Source organism: Oryctolagus cuniculus, chromosome 5 (assembly GCF_051225735.1).
Source record: "Oryctolagus cuniculus isolate XC-2025 breed Fujian yellow rabbit chromosome 5, ASM5122573v1, whole genome shotgun sequence".
NCBI lineage: Eukaryota > Metazoa > Chordata > Mammalia > Lagomorpha > Leporidae > Oryctolagus > Oryctolagus cuniculus.
This window is the reverse complement of record NC_142871.1, coordinates 89,017,856-89,042,375: the sequence shown is the minus strand read 5'-3', so window position 1 is coordinate 89,042,375 and position 24,520 is coordinate 89,017,856. Positions and strand designations below refer to the sequence as shown.

The following is a 24,520-nucleotide window of genomic DNA, read 5'->3' as shown; positions in this document are numbered from 1 at the left end:
TTTTAATTTTTCTAACATACTACATCTGTCGCTAACATTTCCCTTTTCGTTTTCTGCAGAAAAATCCAGAGGAAGACGCCTCAGGGAGAACACTGGGCTGGGAGCCAGGGCACCTGCTGCTCACCGTCTGCACCGTGCGCAGCATGGAGCAGCTCCTGCCCTTCTTCCATGTGCTCAGCCAAGTCTTCAACAGCAAAGTCACAAGCCGATGTGGAGGACACTCAGGGAGTCCCGTCCTCCACTCGAACACCTTCCCTAATAAGGACATGAAACTGGAGAACCACAAACCATTTTCCAGCAAAGCCAGGCAAAAAATCGAAGAGATGGTAGAAAAGGATTTTCTGGAAGGAGTGATGAAAACTTGAGCATCATGAGTGGTTCTGTTTAGCTGATGTGGAAATGTAATTACTTAAAACACTGCTCTGAGTTGTATAGTTTCTTTTTTGTTTTGTATGTAACAAAACACACTTCAGGTTGTATTTAATTTAAATACTTGTAAATAAGAGCAAATGTCTGAATGTGGCCTGAATCAAGTATAAATAGTACTGGCTCATATTGATTATGGTGCCTAAGAGAGATCTATATATATATATAAATGATTCACTGTTTTATTGTCCTGAGTTATCTTAAATCTACAAAATACACAATGCACATTTTTTTTCTATTGGTTTCAGGCTTGGATTACTATAGATCGGTTGGGAATTTGTTCTTTTAGTTATTAACCATGTTCTGGTATCAGAATGGTATCACTTGTCTGCCAGAGGCTCAGTAAAGGATTATAATTAGTTTTTCTTTCACTACCTTCACTAAGACAGTGAAGTAACTGAAGCCTGGACCATGCAGCCCTCCCAAGTGTAGCATCCCCCACTAGGCACAGAGGAGAGTGGGACCCCTCCCCCCTACTCCGTTGACACCTCTGAATTCTGATGTGAAGCAGACAGGTAAGTCTTCTAATGATTCTGAAAACTTATTTGTATCGAGGGGAGTGCTGCAAAACAACGTTGTGGTTAAGTGATGGCAATGGCAGACACACACAAGGATGTGGCAACAGATTTAATTTTCCAACAGCCAGCATGAATTGTCCCCTGCATCCATTGTCAAGTTAATGACCAAATGACATATTTAAATCCCAGTATTTCACCTTAGTGAAAGTGAAGTTAAGTTTAATTAAGAATAAGGCTTACCTATTCTAAAGGATTATTCTTGTAGTGTTTAAGAAAAACAGGGAGATCTAGAAATAAGCCAGTAAGGTGCATTGTAAACCGTATGATTATACATGTCTTTGTGACAGTTTTATAAAAACTTGTAAAAATCCAGTTTCTCAGGAATATAAAAATTATCTTCAAAAACGTGGTTGGGGTTCTTCTCCAATGCCTCCAGCCAGCTTAAACACTGCCAGGCTCACTTCCTGTGCAAGGCTATCTGCATTTGCCTGCAAATGACATTAAAGGAGATTACATGAGAAAGCAGCATCTACCACACATTACTTGTGGCTCTTGGAAAGGGGAGAGTACTTCCTAATTCTTTTTCACTATTACATTTAAGTAAGAACTTTCTTTCACCTTTCAGTAACCAATTCCAAGGCCCTTAAATAAGGGGAGAACAAGTGAAATTCTTCAAAAAAAAAAAAAAGGTAAGTTTATAGTTATTAGTTTTGGAAATAATGCTTTTTATAAACACTAAGTACATTCAGTTAAACCTGGTCCCTTATACAAGGCAAGAAGGCCACAGGTGGCCTAAGAGTAAGTAAACTTCTATGGCTCCACCACCCTCTCCTTGTCCACAAAGAATAAGCAGCCATTGTATTGGGGTGGTCTAGGCTTCTGCTAAAACCTGCCAGGCCTTAAATGAATTCACTGGGAATTTCCCCTTCTGAGTCCCTAGCTAAGCCACTGTACTTTGCCCTGGCTGTGCAAACACTTCTCACAAGTGCTTCAGGTGACAAACAAGAGGAAGTATGTGAAGAGTACAAATCCTGGCCCTACCAAGAAAAAGAGGCATAGAGCAAGGGTGGTCACTTACAGGAAATGTTTTGAAAACTCAAGCCAAAGACAAATAATTATGAAATTAACTAAAGTCACAAGATTAAGAGAGAGAATCCACTTCACAGTGCATAAGACTATTCCTCTCACAGAAATCTGACTTTGAAGAAGCCTAGAATAAGTGAAAATATCTGGGGACATAAACTGAGTGGTTCTGATTTTGTTCAAGTATGTAACTACTGATGTAAGTTATTTTGTAGTCTTCATATGACCTTAAAAGGCTCTGAACAAATCTGACAAAAACCCACAATTGTAGTGAGGCTCCCAACACTACGGAAACAGTCTGTCTCCCCGAGGTTGTTCGCCTGTGCACAGTTTTTCAGTAGAACTCTGCCAGCTTACTTGTGAGTCTGCTTCTGCATATACTCGGACCACATCTTCAGTGCCAGAGGGCCGGACAAAAGCCCGCGAGAGCTTGTACTTCTTCACCAAGGCATCGATGGCCTCCTGTAGTCCTGGGGGCGTGACTGCTCGTCTTTCAGCATCCGTGGTGCTAATAACTCTTCGGTCTGCAACCTGAGCACAAGCAGTTCATGTTTGTTGCTACATTATATTCCCTTTCAGAAGTTAACCCACCCTGCATCACTTCTACCAAAGGATTATAACAGACCTATATTTCAGCTTAAGCACAACACTGATAGAATGAAACTAAAAGTTTCTAAGTTCCATTTCTCCAGGGGCAAGGTTATTAATTTCAACAACTAGTTTTTCTTCAGTTTATAAAGAATTACCTGTAGCCAAAAAAAAAAAAAAAAATTCCAATGACAGTTACAGTATACTATTTTAGTGGTAACTATGAATGTTTTTAAAAATTCTGAATCAAATAACTTCCAAGTATTCAAAAAAACAGGCCAAGTGGCAACCTATTTTTTTAAGAAGGAGAGAGAGAGATCCTCCATCTGCTGGTTTCACTCCCCAAATTGCTACAGCGGCCAGGTCAAGCGACAAGGCGGGAGCTTCCTCTGGATCTCTCACATGAGCACTTGAACCATCGTCTGCTGTTTTCTCAGGCCCGTTAGCAGGGAACTGGGTTGGAAGTGGAGCAGCTGGAACTCTAACACCCATTTGGGATGCACAGGTGGCAGCTTAATGACATCACAGCACAGGCCCAGTGGCAAACTATTATGAGGGCTGTAACAAGAATCTCCCAACTGTGCCAAAAACTACTCTCAACAACCAGTAGCCATTTCTCTGCACCTGGCTTTAAGTGTCTTTCACAAAATCTGCAGGTAAATGTGTAGAAATTGGTATGGAAATCAATTACCAATTTATCTGAAATGCCTTTAAAATAATTCTCTCTTTAAGCCTACAGATTCTACTTCTCAGCATGTAGCATCAGGAAGTACTCTGAATCCAAAAATACTTTAGGGGAAGTATTTTCAATTGAAATGATAGACTGTCTAATCTGCAGGTATGGAAAATGTATAGAGTGATGGCTGAAATCTATTCTATTGAAACTGGCAGATGGGTTCACTGTTTTGTTCTTTTAAATTCTCCATAATAAAATAAACCATTTTATAGTATTCTCTATGGCCTTATTTTCTGTGTAATGGGTGTGTCCTTGTATATATAGAATGCAAAAATTATATTCTGCAAGAAATACTTTGTAATATTTAGGATAATAGGTTAAGTTAATATTCACAAATGAAGTTACTCTCACACCTTAACCTTGAGTTGTCTGTTTGGAAGATCTGTATATAGTGCATCCCACTGTTGTACAGTCAGGCCCTTCAGCACCAAGATGGCTTCAATCACCAACATGTCAGAAATAGCATCACCTGCTGCCTGCAGGATGGGGAAGCAAAATGAAAGGAACCACTCTTAACACAAGCAAACTTTGCAGGTTAATGTTCTGACTTAGAAAACCAACCACAGTATCCTGTGCTGCTTCCTTCCCCTGTCCCGTGCCAAGCAGAATAAACTGGAAGACCTTCAATGTGTGGATCAGCAGATATGAAAAGTGAGGTGAAGATGTATACAAAGAATATTGAAAGCAGCTCTTAAGGAACTTCTCTTTAATCCTTCTCCTTACATATGAATTGAGGTTAGATTAAGCAAATTCCCACGTAACATTCTATGACTCAGATGTTTCTTTATAACGATCTCTTTTGAGGGAAATATTAGCTTTGGTGTAAGATGCACCTGAAGTTTGATCCATTCTGTCAATTAAAACTGAAATTAGACTAACTCCGCTCCCTGTGTTACAAAATAGCTATGTACAAGACACTTAAACATTATTAGTTCCATCACTTTTCCCTGTCTGGAGTAGTGCTCTTCCACAGTCATAATCTATATTCCAATCCCAACTATCTGACCCACATACAAAGAGTCTTCAAAAATTCATGGGAAATGCTTGTTACAAAAAATGTATCCCTAGATTTTGAATTTTTTGGTATCAAAATAAGCTTATGTTATTTTTATTTTCCATGAATTTTCTGAACTATCCTTATATATGAATGTGGGGTACAGTGAATAATGTAAACATAACCAAGGATGTGGCACCCCATCCATTCTGACCTGGTTAAACAAGTCGATAATGTTTTCAAGCATCTTAGCAGCTTTTTGTTTCTTATTGTCCAGTTCCTTTGCTAGTTGTTTTATCTTCATTTCCACAGCTTTTTTAAACAGGGCCTGCAGTGAAAACATAACACCAGTTACACAAAGCTATCCCAACCCACCTTGAGTATTATCACTCGAGCTCAAACTGATGCTGAGAAGCCAAGAGGGCAAATAATGGCAGCCTTACAATTTATGAAATTAATGAGATCACTGAAGTTACATGTAACTGGGGGAGAAAAAGTTTCTTATGGATTACAAAAGTGGTTGTGAAATTATAACATTACAGAGAAAAGGTCACCTGGACAAAATGTGACTACGCATGAGTTCTTCATGCCTTTCCCTTCAGCTAGCAAAATCAGCTCTGTGTAGCAGGTTACATAAGCCTTTGTATGCCTTCTTATTTTGAAAGATATAATTCATTGCAGCCAACAGTTTTATGAGCTAAGTAACACCAGAAAGGTTTGTCATTTTTGTCACAATATGGTAAAGATTATCAAAGATTTATTGCCCCTTATGACAGGCTTCTCAAGATTCCTGCCATACTTCCCTCATCTTTTTATTACCTTCAAGAGGCCCTAAACCAAGAAGGAGTGGCACACTATGCTCAGCTATCTAATGAAGTACATGTCCATTGATAAAATAAGGTACGGGCCGATTGCCACTTCTGTAAATAGACTTCCAGTGGAACGTGGCCATACCCACTCCCTTCCATTGTACCAGCAGAGCTGAGCAGCTGCAACCGAAGCTTCAGGACCTACAATGCCTAAAATATAACTCACCCTTTAAAAACTCATTTATCAATCCCTGCATTAGGTCATTCACTGTAGTTATACTGTAATTCCATTTTATAGACACTTAGTATTTTTCCCTTGTATTTATGCCCTCCAGAAACCAATTTTGAGTTAATAAGGAAAATGATTTATCCTGGATTTTAATCTTCTGTTGGCTTTCTCAAATTGATTAATTAAATGAGGTGAAGTATAAAAACATTGTTTTAAACATTCTGAACCTTAATCTACTAAAATTACACACTTTAAAAAGATGAATTTTGGAAGCTGGTGCAGTGGATTAAGCCCACCTCTTAACAATGGTGGCATCCAATATGGAGCACCACTTCTCTGCCTATGTGCCTGGGAAATCAGCAGCAGCAGATGGTGCAAGTGCTTGGGCCCCTGCCACCCACCGGGAAACCAGGATGGAGTTCCTGCTTCCTGGCCAGCCCTGGCTATTGCAGGCATGTGGGGAGTGAACCAGGAGAGTGAAGATCTCTGTGTGTATCTCCCCCTCTTTCAAATAAATAAAACTTTATGTGAATTGTCTCAAACAATGTTTAAAATATTGTCTGAGAAAGCCATAAAAAATTTTCTATACTTAACACTAATTATTTTAAACTTATTTCCAGTTGTTTCTTAATTCTCAACTTTCCACCACTTCTCAATTCATAACAGCTACTGACCTTTTCCTATCTATGGCCAGTTGAAGGAAAATATACAGACCATTTTCTTATTAAAGGATTAAAAACTATAGTTTTTAAAATGTATGCAAAAGGCAGAGGCACAGACCACTGCCATATACTGCTTCACTCCCCAAATGCCTGCAATAGGTCTCCCTCATGAGGGGCAGAGACACAGTACTTGAGCTATCAACTTGCTGCTTCCCAGTCTGCACAGGAAAAAGGAGGAATTGGGAGCAAAGCCAAGACTCAAACTCAGGCAGAACAATATGGGATGCAGGCCAAAGTAGCAAGGTCAAGTGCAAGCCACCTGCATTTTTTAAAAAAGCTAAATATTAGGGGCAAGTATTTAGCCTAGCAGTTAAGACATACATCCCTTGTCAGAATGCCTGGATTTCATACTGGAATTTGTTCCTTACTTCAGCTTCCTGTTAATGCATACCCTGTGAGGCAGCAGCATGTGAGATGGCTCAAATAATTGAGTCCCTGCCACACACACAGGAGACCAAGACTGAGTTTCCAACTCCCAGCACTGGCCCCACCAGAGGTCCTTGCAGGCATCTGGCTAGTGAGCCAGTGGATGGAAGCTCACTTACTTTCTCTGTCCCCTAATTAAAATAATTACCATTTAAAAAGCAGCACAACATTCAAAGAAAATAACTGAGAAAGAACCACTTTCACAATACATGAAAATGTGAGTTAACCTAGTACTCATATTTACCACCATACAACCATTTCAACAAAGTAGAATATTATCTTTTACTAGCCAGCTACAGGATTCCCATCATAAAGAAAAGTGTTGGCCAAAGCCAGTAGCAATTGTTCACAAGAACTTACTGTGCCATGCCCATTTGCTTCAAAATAAACTCCAATGTCAAACTCTTGAGCCTTGTGATGCAAGTGTTTTACACCCGTTTTAGTGCAGTAGACAGGTACCTATAACACAAATTTACAAAATATTCGATCTGCAACAGTTTACTCTATGCCGACTGTCCTAGTGATACAAAGGGAACATACTGGAGCTAAGTCTAGTGAGGAAAACAAACATTAAATTACAAAGTGATAAGTATTCCTCAAGGGGAGAGAAGGCACCCTGGAAGCACACAGCCAAGGGAAAAGCCAGATAAGAAAGAGGAGGGTCTCTTACGAAAGATGACAGGTGGGCGCGTGACATGATCTAACTGCTCTGACAAGCTGAGTTCACGCCTCATGTGGAGACTGGCTTAGAGCTGCAGTCTGCAGACTTTTCCATAAAGCACCAGAAAGTAAATATTTTGGACCTTTTAGGTCTTATGTTCTCTGTCGCTTTTACTCAACTGAGTCACTGCAGTGAGAGCCCCGCAGACCATAGATAAACATATGCATGAATCTGATACAGTGTATATTTATAAACAATGACAGGCTGGATTTGAACCTCAGGACATTTTCTTGGCAACTCCTGGCTCAAGGTTAGGGAAGGAGATCAGTCTGGTGGTTTCTAAGACTAATCCCAGTAAGAAATTCCAGTGGCTGAACCAGCAGCAGTGGCAGGGAAGTCATGGATTTCTGAGAGAGATTCAAGAAAGATGAAGGAAAGACTGACTAGAAGAAAAACGAGAGAGAGAGAGACTGGCATGTGACTTTAAGAGACCTCAGGAATGACGAGGGTTATAAATATTTAACCCAAAAGAAGAGTGGGTTGAAAAGAAACAGCTTCTGATATATTCAGTTTCTTAAAGAGTATCCTTCATATAACAGATCTTTAAGGCAGAAACAAAGAATTAGGTTACTAAAACAGTAACCCAGGTAGTGGGAATCCCTGTGAAAAGCAGGCCACCGGGCCCACATGGTACCCCTCCAATAAGTTGACTGTAATCATATATTTACATTCAGTCACAAGCAGCCTCCAAACAGGTTTTGTTTTTCCCGCCCATCATTTGTTTCAAAATGCAGGAAATTCAGGGACTGCGTGGTGGCAGATAAAGCTGCCACCTGCAGTGCTGGCATCCCATATGGGCGCCGGTTCGAGTCCCCTACACTCTACTTCCAATCCAGCTCCTTGCTAATGCACCTGGGAAAGCAGCAGAGGATGGCCCAAGTCCTTAGGCCCCTGCACCCACATGGGAGATCCAGAAGAAAAAAGCTCCTGGCTTTCAGTCAGCCCACTCCAGCCATTGTAGCCATTTGGGGAAGTGAACCAGCAGATGAAGACCTCTCTCTGTCTGTATATGTGTATGTGTGTATGTGTGTGTCTCTACCTCTCTCTGTAACTCAAATTAATAAAATAAATCTTTAATAAAAAAAGTAGGAAATTCTTATTAAAATTCAGATTTCCAATTCTCTGGAAGACTCTGACTAAAGCTGACGTGATTAGCCCAGACAACCTTCCCAGTCCTAAGCTACCTGGGTACTCACTCACTCTGCTCCCATTTCTTGCAATAATCTGACTCTGCAAAGCCTGCTGCATAGAGAGTGGAAGACTATTCTAGTAAAATGCAGGACTTTGAAACAGGATACATAGAAGCTGGAGAAATATTACACCAGCTAGTAAGAAAAAGGACAAGGGCTTTCAAGGTTGTCTGCGAACCCAAACTCAGAGCAGGCAGATTGGTAGGGGGTGGTCATCTAGTATATGTTGAGATAATTAAAAACAAAATCTCCTACCAACACAGCAAACCTCTCCATGAAAGAAGAGTAAGAAATCAGTTCTGAAACTGAGTAAGGATTAAGCCCGACTGTAATGTGCATCATGGGCAATCTGCTAGGAACACTGTGAAGACAAATCTCACCCCTTAATATACCCACACAGATACACACCATTGCACAGATGTTCTCAAGTTCAAAGATAACTGGTGACAAGGAGTCTCTCCTTGACCACACTCTAGTCATGCTCATCTGGGCTGTCTAGATGCCATCCTTGGACATGGCCTCCGGAGCCCAGTGCTGGCAAGAAGCCTCTCAAATCAGTATAGCCAGAGTCCCTCACCCTGACAGATGATCACCCTTCAAATCTTCTCAAAGTCCTCACCCTCCACCATCTTCTAGGTAACATCTGGTCACACTGGCGGTCTTCAGGAACCGCGCTTGGTCAGTTTAGTAAGACTGTCCCCTTCACCCTTGCTGTTTTTCCTCAGTAATTTTTCATCTTCTGACCACCAAGTTCAGTTGACACACTGCAGCATGTACACATTTATAAGGATATCACCTAGATTTTGCTTGCAGAACTGGCTTACAATTATTAAACCATCATAAAAGGAAAATGGTCCAGTACCTTCATAACTTCTTCAAGATAACGTGTTGAACTTCCATTTGCATACGCGGTCTGTACAACACCAATATTCAAATTTTCTCCAATCTAGCCAAAAAACAATGACACTTAGTTTGCCACCAAAAGTGCAGTCCACAAAAGCAAGCATAATGAGAATTCTTCAGGACAAAATCATGAGCCAGCTCAGCTGTGCCTTAATTTAATGCCAAAGCTGACTTAGTGAATTTTACATGTATACTGGAAAAACGCTTTCAGAGCTCTGTTTAAAGCTATTCTAGGAGAAATCCTCTTTAAAGAAGACTGTGATCGCCTGATCTTTAGTTACATAATAAAAGTACGGAATTCTTACAGTAAATCATTTCCAGATCATTGTGACTTCCCATGACACCCTGTGCTTCAAGCTGGCCTGGGAGAGATTCCCAAGAGAGCAAACACATCTCTCTTAACATTTCTAAGCTCACCATATGCATAATGAGTAAGTCTCTCAAATATTTTCTCTTGAATTTGGGGCTTCAGAGAGTGACAGAGAAATTTTCATTAAGGTGCCGGTTATGGAGAAACCAACACTTCATAGAGCTTCAAACCCTACAGCTTAGCCAGGGTAAGGAGAGGATCAACAGGTTCTAAAACCAAAGCCCCAGTGTCAACAAAATGAGTAAGGGGCCAGCATTTTGGCGTAGCAGGTAAAGCCACCACCTGCGAGGCCAGAATCCCATATGGGCCCCAGTCTGTGCCCTGGCTGCTTTTCCTAACAATACAGCTCCCTGTTGAGGGCCTGGGAAAGCAGCAGATGTGTTTGGGGCCCAAGTATTTGGGGCCCTGCAACCCACATGGGAGATTCGGATGGAGCTTCATGGCTCCTGGCTTTGCCTGGCCCAGCTCTGACCACTGCAGCCATCTGGGGAGTGGCCAGTGGATAGAAGATGTCTCTCTCTCTCTCCCTCTTTCTAACTCTTTGAAATATTTTTTTTTAAAATGACTAGAATGACTATACCTCTTTTAGTATTTTCTGCCATAAATTAAGGGACTTCCCATAAATCGTGACTTGGTGACTTGGAGACATTCAAATGACTGTCTGATATGGAATTATTTCACTATTAAAAAGTCTTATCGCATAGGATAGCCAATCCCCCATCATCATACCTCCAACAGGAGCTCTTTAAGAAAAGTGCTAATTAACGTGGCTATCTTATCGCCATCTATGAGATGGAAGTGACCTTCTGCGCCAAGGTAGTAATAAACAATTCTGTCTGCGTCTCCATCAAAGGAACAGCATCTCTCATCGGGCTTCATTTCCATTCCTAGCACAGAGGATAATTGAGAAACACATTTCAGTCTAAGAAATGGGAATAAATTCCAAAATTTTTAGATTTCTCTCTTCCATTAGCAACTAGAGAAAATATTTTCACTAAATCATGAGCAGAATCGGCCTTATTTGACAAACATACTATTGGAAATGTGAGTGGTTGGGGAAATGGTGCATGCGATGCAGAGAAGGTGAAAGATAACTCTACCTTGTGATTCTCAAACTGAGGTCATCACACCAGCACCATCAACAAAGCCTGGTAACGTGACAGAAATGCAACTTTCCATCCTACCCCAGGCCCAGGAATCTGGACCCCAGGAATCCCTGCATGCACAAAGGATTCTGGATTCGGATGCATGCTGGGATTTGAGAACCACTGCTTACCCCACTGGCTTCCCTCCAGCCCAGGAGAAGTGGAGGGTCTTATGGGCAGACAGAGCAGCCCCTGCTTTGCATAGCACTGGCAAGAGGATAGATTCCTAGATGTGTATGAGCAGCAGAGCCAGGAGGACTAGCTGTGAGCCTCTTACTCCCATCACCACCTCACAGTGTGAAGGACACTGGCTCCAGAGTCCCAGGCCATTGGGCAGTGCTGGTGGGACATACCGTGTGGAGGTTTCTGATGGCTTTTCACAAAGTCAGCCCCGCACAGATGGTTGAGCTTCCCTTTGGTCCCGTCATTGAACAGCTGAACCGACAGCCCCTGCGCGAGGTAGTGCTGCATTTCTTTTAGCTTCAGGGCCCCAATGCCATTTGCACAGTCGACCTTCAGTGATCTGTAATCCTCTCCGCTGCAGGAAGCCTCCAAGCAAAAAGACATGTGGAAGGAAAATGTTATATTCATAAGCAGGAGTGAAAGGCAAAGCCTATGTGCGGGACAGATAAACATCTTCAGTGTCTCAGTTAACTTAGCTATTTGAACCCAGGGGTGGGGAGGTACATGTACACATATTCAGATGAAAGCTGTAAAATATGGAATAAAAATGAAAAACACCTTAGACCCGGGCACAGTTGCACTAAGTAACATACAAATGGAGCTTTATTGGTAGCAGTTATCCTCAATTAAGCAGGTCCCTTAAAAACAGTACCATGGGGCAGGCATTTGGCACAGTTAAGTGGTCAGGACACAGTGCCTGGGTCTGAGTCCCAGCTCTGCCTCCCCTTCTGGATTCCTGCTTCTTGAGACAGCAGAAGACGACTCAAACAGTTGCGTCCTGTCACACACATGGGAGATCCAGATTGAGTTCTGGGCTCCTGGCTTCCAGCTGGCCCAGCCCCGCCTTTTGTGGGCATTTGGAGAATAAAACAGGATGCAAGATCTCTGTCTTTCAAATTTTTTAAAACAAAAGTTGTTTACAAAGTGATATTACAGCCTACATGACAGCCACTCAAATTTGGAGGAAATATATAAATGAATGAGCAGTAACACCTATCATCTTTGGGTTTTCTTTTTAACTGTCAGTCTCTTCTCCCACCCAACCTTAGCCCAAAATATAAGTGTGTCTTACAATAGCATATGCTCATTATATATTTATCAACTAAATGTTATCTCTCAAATCTATTCCAGTTTAACAACCCAGTGTACCTAGGAGAGAATCTGAGGTGCTAAGCAAACAGCAGCCACATAAACTTAGACCAAATTCATCTGAACGAATATTTAGAATGACTCTAAGCAAGGCCACCACCTTTTCTCCCACAATAACCTCTGCATGTCCTATGGGCTTTGCCAAGTAAATGCCAACATACAGTTACCAGGATACCCACAGCAGAGCCTTGTGGAACCCTAGAGAGTAGACAGAAATAGGCCATGTCTTGGGGAGAGGAAGGAGGAGGAATGACAAACTGTCGAACACAAGTTATTTTATTCATTTAAACACTGTGTTCCAGAGATTTTTCACCTGTTTGGTAAGCTGCACAAAAGCCGTGGAGAGTTTCTGGTAATAGCCTTCTATGGTTGCCTTTCCATACTGGCCATCAGTATTTCGACAGTACACCATGTAGTGCAGCTGCGGTGTTGTTAACAAGCCATAATCTGTCATGAAAATATCAAAAACAATTCATGTTTCTAAATTTTAAAAAAAAGCTAACAAATATTCACACTGTAGGAATTTCAAGGTGACAAATCCTATTCTAAAAAGACGTATCTTGGTGAAAGAGATAGGGATAGAGATATAAGAGAAAGAGAGAGATAGGGATAGAGATATAGAGATATGAGAGAGAGAGATAGGGATAGAGATATAGAGATAGAAATATAAGAGACAGAGAGAGAGAGAGAAATATAGGTAGGTAGAGATAGAAAGAAAGAACCAGTCAGTGCTGGGCCACAGTCTACCCAGGAAAAAGAACTCCGTCCAGATCTCCTGCATGAGTGGTAGGGACTCATATACCTGAGTCTTCACCTGCTGCTTCCTGAGTGCATTAGCAGGGAACTGGATCAGAAACAGAGTATCTGGGGTGGGAACCAACACTCCAAGATGTGATGTGGGCATCCCATGCAGAGCATTAACCCACTGAAGCACAATGCCCACCCCAGTTTTTGTATTTATCAAGCTTTTATCACTTCTGATGCTATAATTCTTACATTGATCTGCATTTGTATCTGGAATCATTTTACTTGAGTCCAAAGAACTTCTTTATTATTACTTTAAGTTCACACCTGCTGTAGATGAGTTATCAACACTTTCATTCACTTGTATGCAACATACAGGTGAGTATTCTTTTGAAGGGTATTCTGGTAATACAACAGTCAAAGTAGAATGCTTTGTAAATTTATTTTTTCATTAAGAACTTAAAGTATGTTCTATATTTTTCTAGCCCTCACTATTTATGAAGAGAAGTCAGCCATTTGTTTTAGTGGCAAAACAGCCATTCATATGTAATGAATTCACCTTATATCCCAACTCATTTTATATTTCTTCCCTTACATTTGATTTTTAGTAGGTAGCCTTTGTTATATGTTAAGTGTGATTCTCAATGTGTTTATTCTACTTCACTAAAGTTCAGTAAAATTAGATGGACTGTTAATATCTTTCATTAATTTTTAAAAATGATCAAATAGTCTATCTTCAAATAAAAAAAAAAAAAGACGTATCTCGGAAAACACTCACTTTCAAACTATCCAGATACACAAACATCTACTGAAATCATTATGACATGTCACATACTCAAGTCTAAAAGAATTATGACACTATTAGTAGTAAACAGCCATTTAGAGGAGACAGGGAGTAACACAAATTAAAGCAATATACAGAAAAGGAGCAACTGAGCTCCATTTCCAGTAACATCGCACACCACGTAATTCAGATGAGTCATCCTGAAAACCACTGAACACGCTAGACGTAAGAAAAACATTTCAACTGCAACACTGACCAGTAACAGCAGCAATAATCAGGCCAAAATCTACGCGAAGGCAGGAACTCCAAGATCTGAGTTAATGGAAGCCAATTTTGCTCTGAGGGCAATTCTTGTATGCCAGGAATTGAGCCATGGTTTCAGTGCACAAAGGTCCCTGCTGACCTAACATGGGGAAGTGAGGAGAGAACCAGGCCCTCTTGACAACGAAACTCAACAGACTATGCATTCCTTGCGAGGCTGTCAGAGTCACTCCCCACTGCCAAGACAGTTGCCTTGGTCTCAGCAGAGAGGGAAAGCCATCCCTGGAGAGCTGTCACCAAAAGCACAGCCCCTCCTCCGGACTCCCAGCCCAACGCATGTCCCCACGGGAGTCCTGAAGCACACTGTCATGACAGAATTTAAATGGGACCTAGCCAGGTAGTGCCCCAGGTACCTGGCACTAAGCTTCACCAGACGAACATGACTCCAGCAGAAGATACCTCAAAAATGTCCCACAAATAATTTTCCAAGAAAAGCAAACAGCTCACAGTCAACTGTACCTAAGGGCACAAGAAAAGCACCGTAAGCAAGAAGGAAGAGAGATGGCAGAGATGCACCAGTATCCAACACTTCAGTAGTCAGTGACTAAAGTGGTCAACGGACTTGCAGTGCAAACACCAGAGGCTGGACTAGAAGCAGAAGGGAGTCAGTAAGCTTCTGAGCCCTGCAGTTAAACGAGAGATGGTATTTTATGAAGGCAACCTTGGCTCTGCTACAGGGATGAGATGGGAGGAGGTACACAGCTCAAAAAAGGTAAGATATCAGACTAGTTAAATGGAGGTGTTCAGAGAGAGGAGCCTTCTGGGGCCAGCACTTTAATTTTTATTTTAGAAGATTTTTATTTTTAAAAAACAAGTATCTGGGCCAGTGCTATGGTGCAGTAGTTAAGGCCTCAGCCTACTGTGCTGGCATCCCATATGGGCACCGGTTGTGTCCCAGCTGCTCCACTTCCGATCCAGCTCTCTGCCATGGCCTGGGAAAGCACTGGAGTATGGTGTAAGTCCTTGGGCCCCTGCACCCACATGGGAGACCCAGAAGAAGCTCCTGGCTCCTGGCTTCAGCCTGGCCAAGCCCCAGTCTTTGCAGCCATTTGTGGAGTGAACCAGCAGATGGAAGATATCTTTCTTTCCTTCCCTCTCTATAACTCTGCTTTTCAAATAAAATAAATAAATCTTAAAAAAAAAAAAGAGAGGGAGAGTGAGGAACCTTTCTTGAAAACACATGCTAAAAGAACAAACAAAAGGGTTTTGTGACCATTATTAGCACTACCAAATAAATATTTGCTAGGTGACTATTACATGTACTCAGTAAAAAGCACCATTAATTCACCCAATTAATCAACAACCCTGGAAGTCATTCTACACAGCTGTGCTCTCACCGTGCACCTCAAAATCCTCTGCTTGCAACACTCATTTCAAACGTCTCCACTTCTCTCTTACATCACTTCGGCAAGACGACCGCACATCCCAGAGTAGCCGGCTGGTCTTCCTACCTCTGACCACCCTCCTTTCCCTTCTTAACACAACAGCAGAGTGACTTTCACTGAAAATGTGATATTATGCTCTTGAATACGATCCAAAGCCTTGCCCTGCTCTATGATGCTGGGTAGATTTAGCCCCTCCTTACGTCTTTAACCTTACTCTCTACTACCTCCCCATCCTCCCTGCCTTCATTCCCTGAAATACATACACTAAGCTGAAGAAAGATGGGAAAACCTTTAAAAAAGAAAAAAAAAACTCAGAGGGCCTGCACTGTGGTACAGTAGGCCAAGCCTCCGCCTGTGGTGCCGGCCTCCCCTGTGGGCACTGGTTTGTGTTCCAACTGCTCTTCTTCCAATCCAGTTCTTTGCTAATGGCCTGGGAAAACAGAAGATGGACCAAGTGTTTGGGACCTTGTACTTGCATGGGAGACCCAGAAGAAGCCCCTGGCTTTGGATCATCCCAGCTCTAGACCTTGCAGCCATTTGGGGAGTGAACTAGCAGATGGAAGACCTTTTTCTCCCCTCCCCCCTCTGTTATTACCTCTCAAATAAAAAAATCTTTAAAAAAAAAAAAAAAAAACTCATAGGACAGGGTGACATTTGGTTTAGCAATTAAGATGCCCCTCGAGACACTTGTATCCAGAGTATCTGGCTCCAGTCCTGGCTCCACCCTCAATTCTAGCTAATGTACAGCTGAGGCAACAGGGATGGCTTATATAGTTGGGCTCCTGTCGCCAATGTGGGAGAGCTGGTTTGCATTCCCAGCTCCCAACTTTAACCTGGCCCAGTACCAGCCATTCTGAGCATTTGGGGAGTGAACCAGTGCACAGGACATCTCTGTCTCCTAAATAAATGAATAAAGACACAAACAAAACACTTGCAGAACTTTTTTTTTTTTTTTTTTTTTTTTGGTAAATCACTCTCATTTTCCTAGACTAAAACACTAGAAGAGTGATGGTCCTAGAGATACAAAGAGATGCTGAAAACATCAACCATGCTGGGGACAGTAGAAAGAACACAGTTTGGGGCAGGTCAAATCCAATATGGGGCAGGCCACCTAATTCAAGAGCCCACGCAGAACAGTGCTTTACAAACTGCAGGTCACAGCAATTTAGGAACTCAGAGAGACACAGGCAGCAGTTCCATCTTTTTTTAAATGAACCAGGTGAATGCACATCACACAGTAAAGGTTGAGTGTCGTTGCTGAAACTACTGTTTCAGTTATGCACACCGATGCATCATGGTACCATGGGTTGTGATACACACAGAAACAGACGACGGGAAGGTGACACAGAGCATGCAGTCAAAAATCTTTAATCAACTAATGCATGAATGGAGGTAGCCAGAGCAAGAGAGGTGGTCATTCAGAAATCCATGAGAATGAAAGGAGAGGAGGAGGAAGGCAGGCCCGTGTCGAGTGACAGAAGACAAGCAGAGCAGACCAGCAAGGAACAGAAGCCAAGCAAGTAGAGGCAGAGAGAGACCGTTTTAACAGTGTGGAAGCCACAGGGACTGAAACAAAAGCTTTACAACCTAAATCCTTGGGAGTTACTTTTACTTCACAGCCCACCCTGAAGGCTCTAACAAGCTGTGGTCTCTTCTCCCTGGAAAAATGCTTGTAACTCTGCACACAGTAATAAGGGGTCCCAGGGCTGCTGCAGCTTAAACACTTCCTAGGGGTAGGCAAGAATCTTGCCTTTCTATTATCCATCAGATCTGGCTACTAGACTGCAGATGAGCGGGGGAGGAGACTTTTCGCTGGAGAGGCAGAGACACATTCACCTGCATCCGGCTAAGGAGTAAGTAGGCGGTAACACAGTGGAGCAGGTAGGCAGAGCCAGCAGAAGGCGCCAGGTTAACTGAGAGGGGAGGGAACACGGCAGGAGCTAGAGAGGAGGTTTCAAGGGTCAATAGGGAATTTTTTGTTGTTTAATTTTTACTTAAAGTATTTGAAAGGCAGAGAGAGACAGAGACACAGAGATTTGCCATCTACTGGTTCACTCCCCAAATGCCCACAACAGCTAGGACAAGACAAGGCTGAAGCCAGGAGAAACTCAGTCTGGGTCTCTCATGTGGGTGACAGGGACCTAACTATTCTTGTGCCGTTACTGCTGCCTCCCAGGGTGCATAATTACAGAAAGTTGGAATCAGGAGTGCAGCCAGCACTTGAACACAGGCCCTCTGGTAGGGCTGCAGCTGTCCCAAGTGGCATCTTGACAACTGTGCCAAACACCCAACCAGAGGATTTCTTTTTTGATGAGAAAGATCTGACAGGAGGAAAACATTCATCTCAAAGCACAGAGGGGTCACTGCCTTCAAAACAGGCACAAGCTTCCATTTTGCTCCACTTAACTCTCATTTGATAAAACAGCAAGAACCACTGTCCAAACTCAAAGCCGTAAATTGCCTGCAGACTGAAGACACTCTGTATCACTATCTGATAGGTAACAGGGATTTCACAAGCGATCGGCTGTTAGGGCATACCTCACATTGACAAGAGCTGCCCCAAACGGACACCTTCAGGTAACTTCAAAGGTTTGTATATAAGGTTCTTAGAAAGTGAAGGCAGCATGTTAGTTCAACATTTATCATCTCCTATAATAGGCTCATGGATAAAGAAACATATATAACTGTCCAGAAAAAAATCTGGAAGATTTTAAAATTGGCACTTTTTATATCCAGGGGAAATTTTTTTAAAACTTTTTTTGCTCATCTATATTTTCACGCTTTACATGTACATTCCTTTTGTAGTTTTTCTTTTGGAAAGATTAATTTACAGTTCAGAGTAACCACATACCATGGAAATGACCTCCTAGGACAGTCACACCATCGATTACAGATTGTGAAAGTTTCTCGCTGCTGGGCCTAGGAAAGAAAAGACAGAAAATAACAAATCCCATCCTGAAGCCAGCAGAATATTGCTGGTTCCGAAGGTAAATGCAGAAACCAATTTCTAAATAACTTAATTATACTGGAACTGAAAGCTATCTACCCTGAAATGGTAATACAGGCAATTTCACACATTTTTCCAGCGACCTTTCACAACCTACTTCTTGGAAAAATTTTGGATCTTAAATGAACTTAAGAAGTAGATATAAAGGACACTCTGACCACCCAACTCAAAGACTTTCTCAAGTTTGACTATAGCAACATAAATGTGGTCTAAGAACACGTACAATAAATACTGGCTGCACATGACACACATAACACAGTACAGTACTGGATATTAAACCACCAAGTATACAGAATCCATTTTTCATTTTATAAAGTCAGATCAAATTCTATTAAAAAACAGATTATATAACTGCCTAGTAGAAAAAGATATATAATTTCAATTAGTAAATACTAAGAGCCAAATACATAAGAGACAACTTTATTGTCAGATAATAATTTACTTTGGAACAGTCATTTGGCAATCAGCAGTATTTAGAAGATGCTCTGGTAACACAATAAGGGATTTTTTAAAATTCCAAGCCATTAGGAGACTGAGGATAAATTTCCCTTTCAAAGAATCTTTGGATAAAATCAGATCTTGGGGGCTGTGTTAGGGCACAGTGTTGCAGCACAGCTGTTAAGTTAAGCTGTCTACTAGGCTGACGCCAGCATCCCATATCAGAGTGCTGGTTTGAGTCCCAGTTGCTCCACTTCTGATCCAGCTCCTGGCTAATGCACCTGGGAAAGCAGCAAGTGGAAGATGGCCCAAGCACTTGGGTCCCTGCCACCCACTTGGGTGACCTGGATGGAGTTCCAGGCCTGGCTTCAGCCTAGTCCAGCCCTGTCCATTGTGGCCATTTGGGGAGTTAAATAAAGGATGGAAAATATCTGTCTATCTCCTTCTCCCACCCCAGGCATCCAGAGAGTGAACCAGCAGATGGTAGATCTCTTTCTCTCTCCCTGTTTCTCCCGCTAACTCTGCTTTCAAAAACAAATTTTAAAAATCAAACAAACAAACAAAAAACAGATCCTGCACAAAAGAGAATGCTACCATTAACAAAGCACACCTTTAATCTAATGTTTTACAAAAAGATACCTTTTGTAAAGGAAGGAAGGACTGCTCACTGTGACAGCAAAGGAGAGAATGATACCCATGGCTGTTTTCCAGAGAACTCCAGCAGGGGAAAATCATACACCTGAACCAATAACACAAGCTATAAAGTAAATCTCTAAAAATAGTAAGTTCAAATCATGTGTTCTGACTTGCAGGGAAAAAAGCTAAAGCTACAGGAAGAAGAAGGTGGGGAGAAAGGCCCGGCGGTGAGGGCGCCACTCGGGGCAGCTCCGCTTTATTGAATTCCCTCCGTCTGTCCCGGGGAATCAGACTCCTGCCATCAGTTCCACTGAACTCCCAAAGCTGCCTTCCGCGGGGACTCTCACGCTTACCTGGTGTCTCTGCCGATGACTACGAAGGCCTCTTGCTGCAGATTCACGGCTTCTTTCTCGCTGATGTCCACAAGCACCCTCGTCACATCCTGCTCCTCAGCGTTGGCCAGACAGGTCGCGTGTTCCTCCCAGGCAGGTGCCAACATTTCACCCAGAGGATCAACCAATTTGACACCATTGTCTTCCTTAGAAGAAAAACAAACAATGAGCAAGCTCACGCACATGACGGAGAGCGGAGGAAGCAGAACTCATTCCGGCTTTTCCCCCAGCCAAAGAGAGCCAAAGCCGGGCCACTCCGACTCCTGCCGCTAGCATTAACACGAGGCCCAGGGCTGGGGGTTGTGGATGTGAAGGGTCTTTAGAAGTCTATGGAAAATGTGCATCATAAAAATATCTACTCATGGATTTCTAACATTTTTGCATCAAAATAAACATCTTCTAATTCCACTTTTCTATAAACTTTTGGAAGTCCCCTTAAACACTGTCTTGTGAAACTCTCATGACACACATATCACGCCTGTGATTGAGAGGTTAGGTAATTTATGATCACACAGCTGGTAAGCGTCGGTGGTGCTGTTCCAACATCTAGTCCGCCTGACTTCTAAGGCCAACCAGCACTGGGCTCCCTTAGCTGCTGAACAGGCTGCCCCTGCGTACTCACTAGCAATCAACTGGCATAGATGGAGGGCACACAGAGACCCTCTTCTCTACGACTCTGGCCTCCAGGAGCCTACTGGCCAGCATGTCAACTGGATGGCAGCCCAGACACTGAAAACATCCTCAACTCTGTTCTGCTCAAGTTCCTGGAAAGAAATAAAGTGTAGGTCAGAGTGAATGTCAACAGCGGGAAACAGGGCAGCACTGTTTTGACAAGAGCTTCTGAACTAGCAGTAACTGAGGTTCTTCAGAGACGCCATCAGTCAGCTGCAGTAACTGGCACCTTCAGACATCTACGCATCTGGAGGATGAACAATGTCTTCCACTGCTGGGGAGAGGAGGTTCAAACGCCTCACTGACCTACAGGGCTTTCACCTGTTGCTGGTTTAGCTACAAAGGTAAATACGTCGCACCTTACCAATCAATTAGAAGCACAGTATTTCAGCCATATAGTTCAGGAGCTACAGGCTTACAGAATAAAATAAGTTGTATCAATGGTTAGCCAAGACCTAAAACCACCTGAGTATTCATCGGTGTCCATGGACAGATGATTGGCCAAAGAAAATGTGGTATATGTTTATACAACAGAATTATTGTTCAGCCTTGGAAAGGAAGGCAATTCTGTCATTTACAAAAACCTGGATGAACCTGAAGAGTGTTAAGCTAAGTGAAATAAGCCAGGCACAACAAGAAAATACTGCATGATCACATTTCTATGTGGAACCTAAAAAGTGAAACTCACAGGAAGTAGAAGAGTGGTTTCCAGGGCCTAGAAGTGGGGGGAGCTGTTGGAAACAGTGCAAAGTGCTTATGTTCTGCAGGCCTCATGCACACCCTGGTGCTGCCTACTGCCTATAGTTGTTGTTTTTTTGTTTTTTGTTTTTTTTTGACAAGCAGAGTGGACAGAGAGAGAGAGAGACAGAGAGAAAGGTCTTCCTTCCGCTGGTTCAACCCCCAAATGGCCGTTACAGCCGGCGCGCTGTGCAGGTCCGAAGCCAGGAGCCAGGTGATTCCTCCTGGTCTCCCATGGGGTGCAGGGCCCAAACACTTGGGCCATCCTCCACTGCCTTCCCAGGCCACGGCAGAGAGCTGGACCGGAAGAGGAGCAACTGGGACAGAATCCGGCGCCCCGACCGGGACTAGAACTCAGGGTGCCAGGGCCGCAGGCGGAGAATTAGCCAAGTGAGCCACGGCACCCGCCGCTGCCTATAGTTAGTACTAATGCATACTTCAAATTTGTTAGCAGATCTTAAAGTATTATCACACACACACACACAAGGATATTTATGACAAATGATATGTGTGTGGTCATCATTTAACAATGTAACATGTATCAACACATGATGCTGTACAACATGAATATATACAATTTTTATTATCACTTAAAGCCCCATAAAACTGAAAAAATAAAAAGGAATACTTTGATTAAAAACTTAATTATCAAGAGGAACAGAACCACCACTCCTTATCGATATTCTGCTGAAAACGCACTCTTGGATTCCTGGGCCTGCTTGATTGGCTGCTCATTCAGAATAGGGACTGATTACTGAGCTACAGAAAACCTGTCCAAAAAGGTAAAAAATCTGTCTTCGTCTCCTCTTCCCCCACCCACTCCCAGTCTCTTCAATCACTACCAAATTAATAGAGGTCAACATCTCTAAATTGTTGACCTTGTCTCAATTCAAATAACAAGGAAAGACATGTTCCAATGTTTCCAATATGGACATCCTCCAAAAAATGACATTCATTTCTCAATCTCTCCACACCCTCTAAGGAGTCATAGCCTAAACGACCACTCCCTTAAGTAGAGGCGGTTTCAAATCCAAAGACACATTCCTAGAATTAGAACTTGACCTCTGGGACAAACTGCCCAGACACTAGGGTTTAGTCTTGCAAACAAGCTTGCTTCATCTGAACTTTTTTTTTTTTTTTTTTTGACAGGCAGAGTGGACAGTGAGAGAGAGAGACAGAGAGACAGGTCTTCCTTTTGCCGTTGGTTCACCCTCCAATGGCCGCCGCGGCTGGCGCGCTGTGGCCGGCGCACCGCGCTGATCCGAAGGCAGGAGCCAGGTACTTATCCTGGTCTCCCATGGGGTGCAGGGCCCAAGGACTTGGGCCATCCTCCACTGCACTCCCAGGCCACAGCAGAGAGCTGGCCTGGAAGAGGGGCAACCGGGACAGAATCCGGTGCCCCGACCGGGACTAGAACCCGGTGTGCCGGCGCCGCAAGGCGGAGGATTAGCCTAGTGCATCTGAACATTTAAAAGCATTACCTCAGGATTGTGCGATGCTGTCACCATGACTCCAATGGTGGACTGTGTCTGCTTTGACCTCAGCACAGCCAATAATCCCATGCGAAACATCACGTGATCGAGATGTTCGGCCTTCGTTCGAAACCCAGCAGTCCCATACTGCAGAGTGAGTCCGGCGGGCTTGGCATGCAACGCCGAGTGTTGTGTGACAGCAGCTAAATCCATGTCTACAAAATCCAGAAAAACTTTTCAGGCAGAATCAGTCTTGGAAGGACCACTTGCTAGGCCTGCCTCATTCTGAATCTGCCCAAAGAAGTGTTGTAAAGAAGTTGCACTAAATCGCGAGTCAGCCTTACCTAGAAGATCCTACCCAACTTGTCCACTCCAGAACAGATCTAGGGCAGGAATCGGGCTGTCCCCTAAGGTCAGAGCCTCAAGTGGGCGGGGGCTGCGCGTCCCGACACGTCTGGGCAATCTGTAAGCTTCTGTTGTTCTTCCTCCAAAGGAAGAGCAGGGAACAAGGGTTTCCTCTCCAGGTGCCTCCTAATACAAGATCTAATACAAGGGCTTTCAAAAGCTTCGTGGAAAATGCATATTCTGAAAATTCCATCTATGAATTTGAAAAACATGTTCAAACCAAAATAAAGTATCCCTTTAATTCTACTTCCCACAAACCTTTTTAATTATTACCCTCACACAATCTGTATGCCGGAATTCTTTTTTTTTTTTTAAGAATCAAGACATTCTTGCAAATTAAGCTCCGAAACCAGAAACATCTTCCAAGTAAAACCACCTTCTACCTTTGATTTTAAAAACCAAACACGGTTTTTTAATACTTCCTTCTCTGGGGTCTTCCAATGAACTGGAACTTCCCAACCGCATATCCCTGCAACACTATGCACAATTCATTCCCAACTGCCCAGCGATGAGCCGTCTCACAGCTAGCTCCTAGCCTCGCCATCTCATCTGCTTATTGGTCTTTATTGCGTCAATGAACAAAAGCGACAAAAAATGGTCAAAAATCTCAGCTTTTGTCCTGTTGGAAAAAGTGGACATTCTGCAATGCTATTTCCGTGTAGACCCAAGTACTCACATCTCTTTCGCAAGCTTGGATACGTTTTTGTAAAAACTGACCAGTCAGGAATGCGTCGTGATTGTGCATAAGGGCGTACACGAATCCTGTTAAATTCAGTCTTTTTAAAAATGCCAAGGTGACACGTTTCCATCCTTTAATGCATTTTAGGCTCTAAAACTACTTTCAATGAGTATGTGGATACTCGCATTACTAGTCAAAACAGCGTCCACTCCAAAAAACTGAGTATCCCTCTTCTCTCCATCCAATCTTCAAACAGCTCCAGCTCCGCTCTCCTCCCTAACTGCGGCTCGACTCCCCGCTCCCAACCGCGAGGTCTCCCCGCAGGGCAGTGGGCGAAAACCCCAGCACCAGACCCTCGGGCCGGCTGAGCAGCCCGCTCCCCCGGCGCGGCGGGCAGGCGCGTCGGCGGGGCCGCGCTGTCCATACCCTTGCCTGCCGCTAGCTTGCAGCTGGGCCCAGGACACGGCCCGCCGGCCAGCACGAACCCCCGCCGCCTGCAACGCCCGCTCTCGCCGCGCAGCCCCGGGACCCGGCTTACTTCCGCCAGCACACGCCGCTCCCCTGCACCGGGCGCACTGGCACCCTCCCGGGAACCGCCGCTGCCACACGCCAGGGCTCCGAGTCCGCAGACGTGGCCCTGCGTGGCTTCCGGCCC

The 24,520-nt window shown here is 43.4% G+C and overlaps 2 protein-coding genes across 15 annotated transcripts in view; one reads left to right on the top strand and one right to left on the bottom strand.

Annotated features, from left to right (window-relative positions):
• The window catches only part of DOP1A (DOP1 leucine zipper like protein A), a 110,613-nt gene extending 109,951 nt beyond the window's left edge, over nt 1–662 (top strand). For all 12 annotated transcript variants that reach the window (XR_016233898.1, XM_070073831.2, XM_070073829.2 and 9 more), the window contains one exon: nt 60–662. Coding sequence is in view for 9 of the 12 variants with exons in the window: in XM_070073831.2 (XP_069929932.2) it covers nt 60–365 (306 nt within the window). In the remaining 3 variants the exon portion in view is untranslated. The remainder of the gene's footprint in view (nt 1–59) is intronic.
• Nucleotides 663–1,038: 376 nt separating this feature from the next.
• On the bottom strand, nt 1,039–24,484 carry PGM3 (phosphoglucomutase 3). Of its 3 annotated transcripts, XM_017345252.4 has the most exons (14): nt 24,404–24,484; nt 23,126–23,379; nt 22,791–22,996; nt 19,861–20,045; nt 18,278–18,345; nt 12,506–12,639; nt 11,214–11,409; nt 10,445–10,602; nt 9,305–9,388; nt 6,892–6,990; nt 4,560–4,673; nt 3,705–3,827; nt 2,385–2,558; nt 1,039–1,432 (listed from the first exon to the last, which is right to left on the bottom strand). In XM_017345252.4, exons 3-14 carry the CDS (start codon nt 22,992–22,994, stop codon nt 1,343–1,345), a joined length of 1,629 nt encoding a protein of 542 aa, XP_017200741.3. In that variant the 5' UTR covers nt 22,995–22,996; nt 23,126–23,379; nt 24,404–24,484; the 3' UTR covers nt 1,039–1,342. The 3 variants fall into 3 exon arrangements, with proteins under 3 accessions (XP_017200741.3, XP_069929938.2, XP_002714499.3); XM_070073837.2 differs by lacking the exon at nt 23,126–23,379 and having other exon boundaries at nt 22,791–23,072; XM_002714453.6 differs by lacking the exon at nt 23,126–23,379.
• Between the last annotated feature and the right edge of the window lie 36 nt (nt 24,485–24,520).

Bases quoted from the DNA above. Each gene is read 5' to 3' on its own strand.
- PGM3 (XM_017345252.4), bottom strand. From the start codon at position 22,994: ATGGATTTAGCTGCTGTCACACAACACTCGGCGTTGCATGCCAAGCCC. The intron at 18,346-19,860 runs GTAAGCGTGAGA...TTTCTTTCCTAG, and splicing joins GTCATCGGCAGAGACACCAG to GCCCAGCAGCGAGAAACTTT. The intron at 4,674-6,891 runs GTAAGTTCTTGT...TTTTCACTGCAG, and splicing joins AAGCAAATGGGCATGGCACA to GCCCTGTTTAAAAAAGCTGT.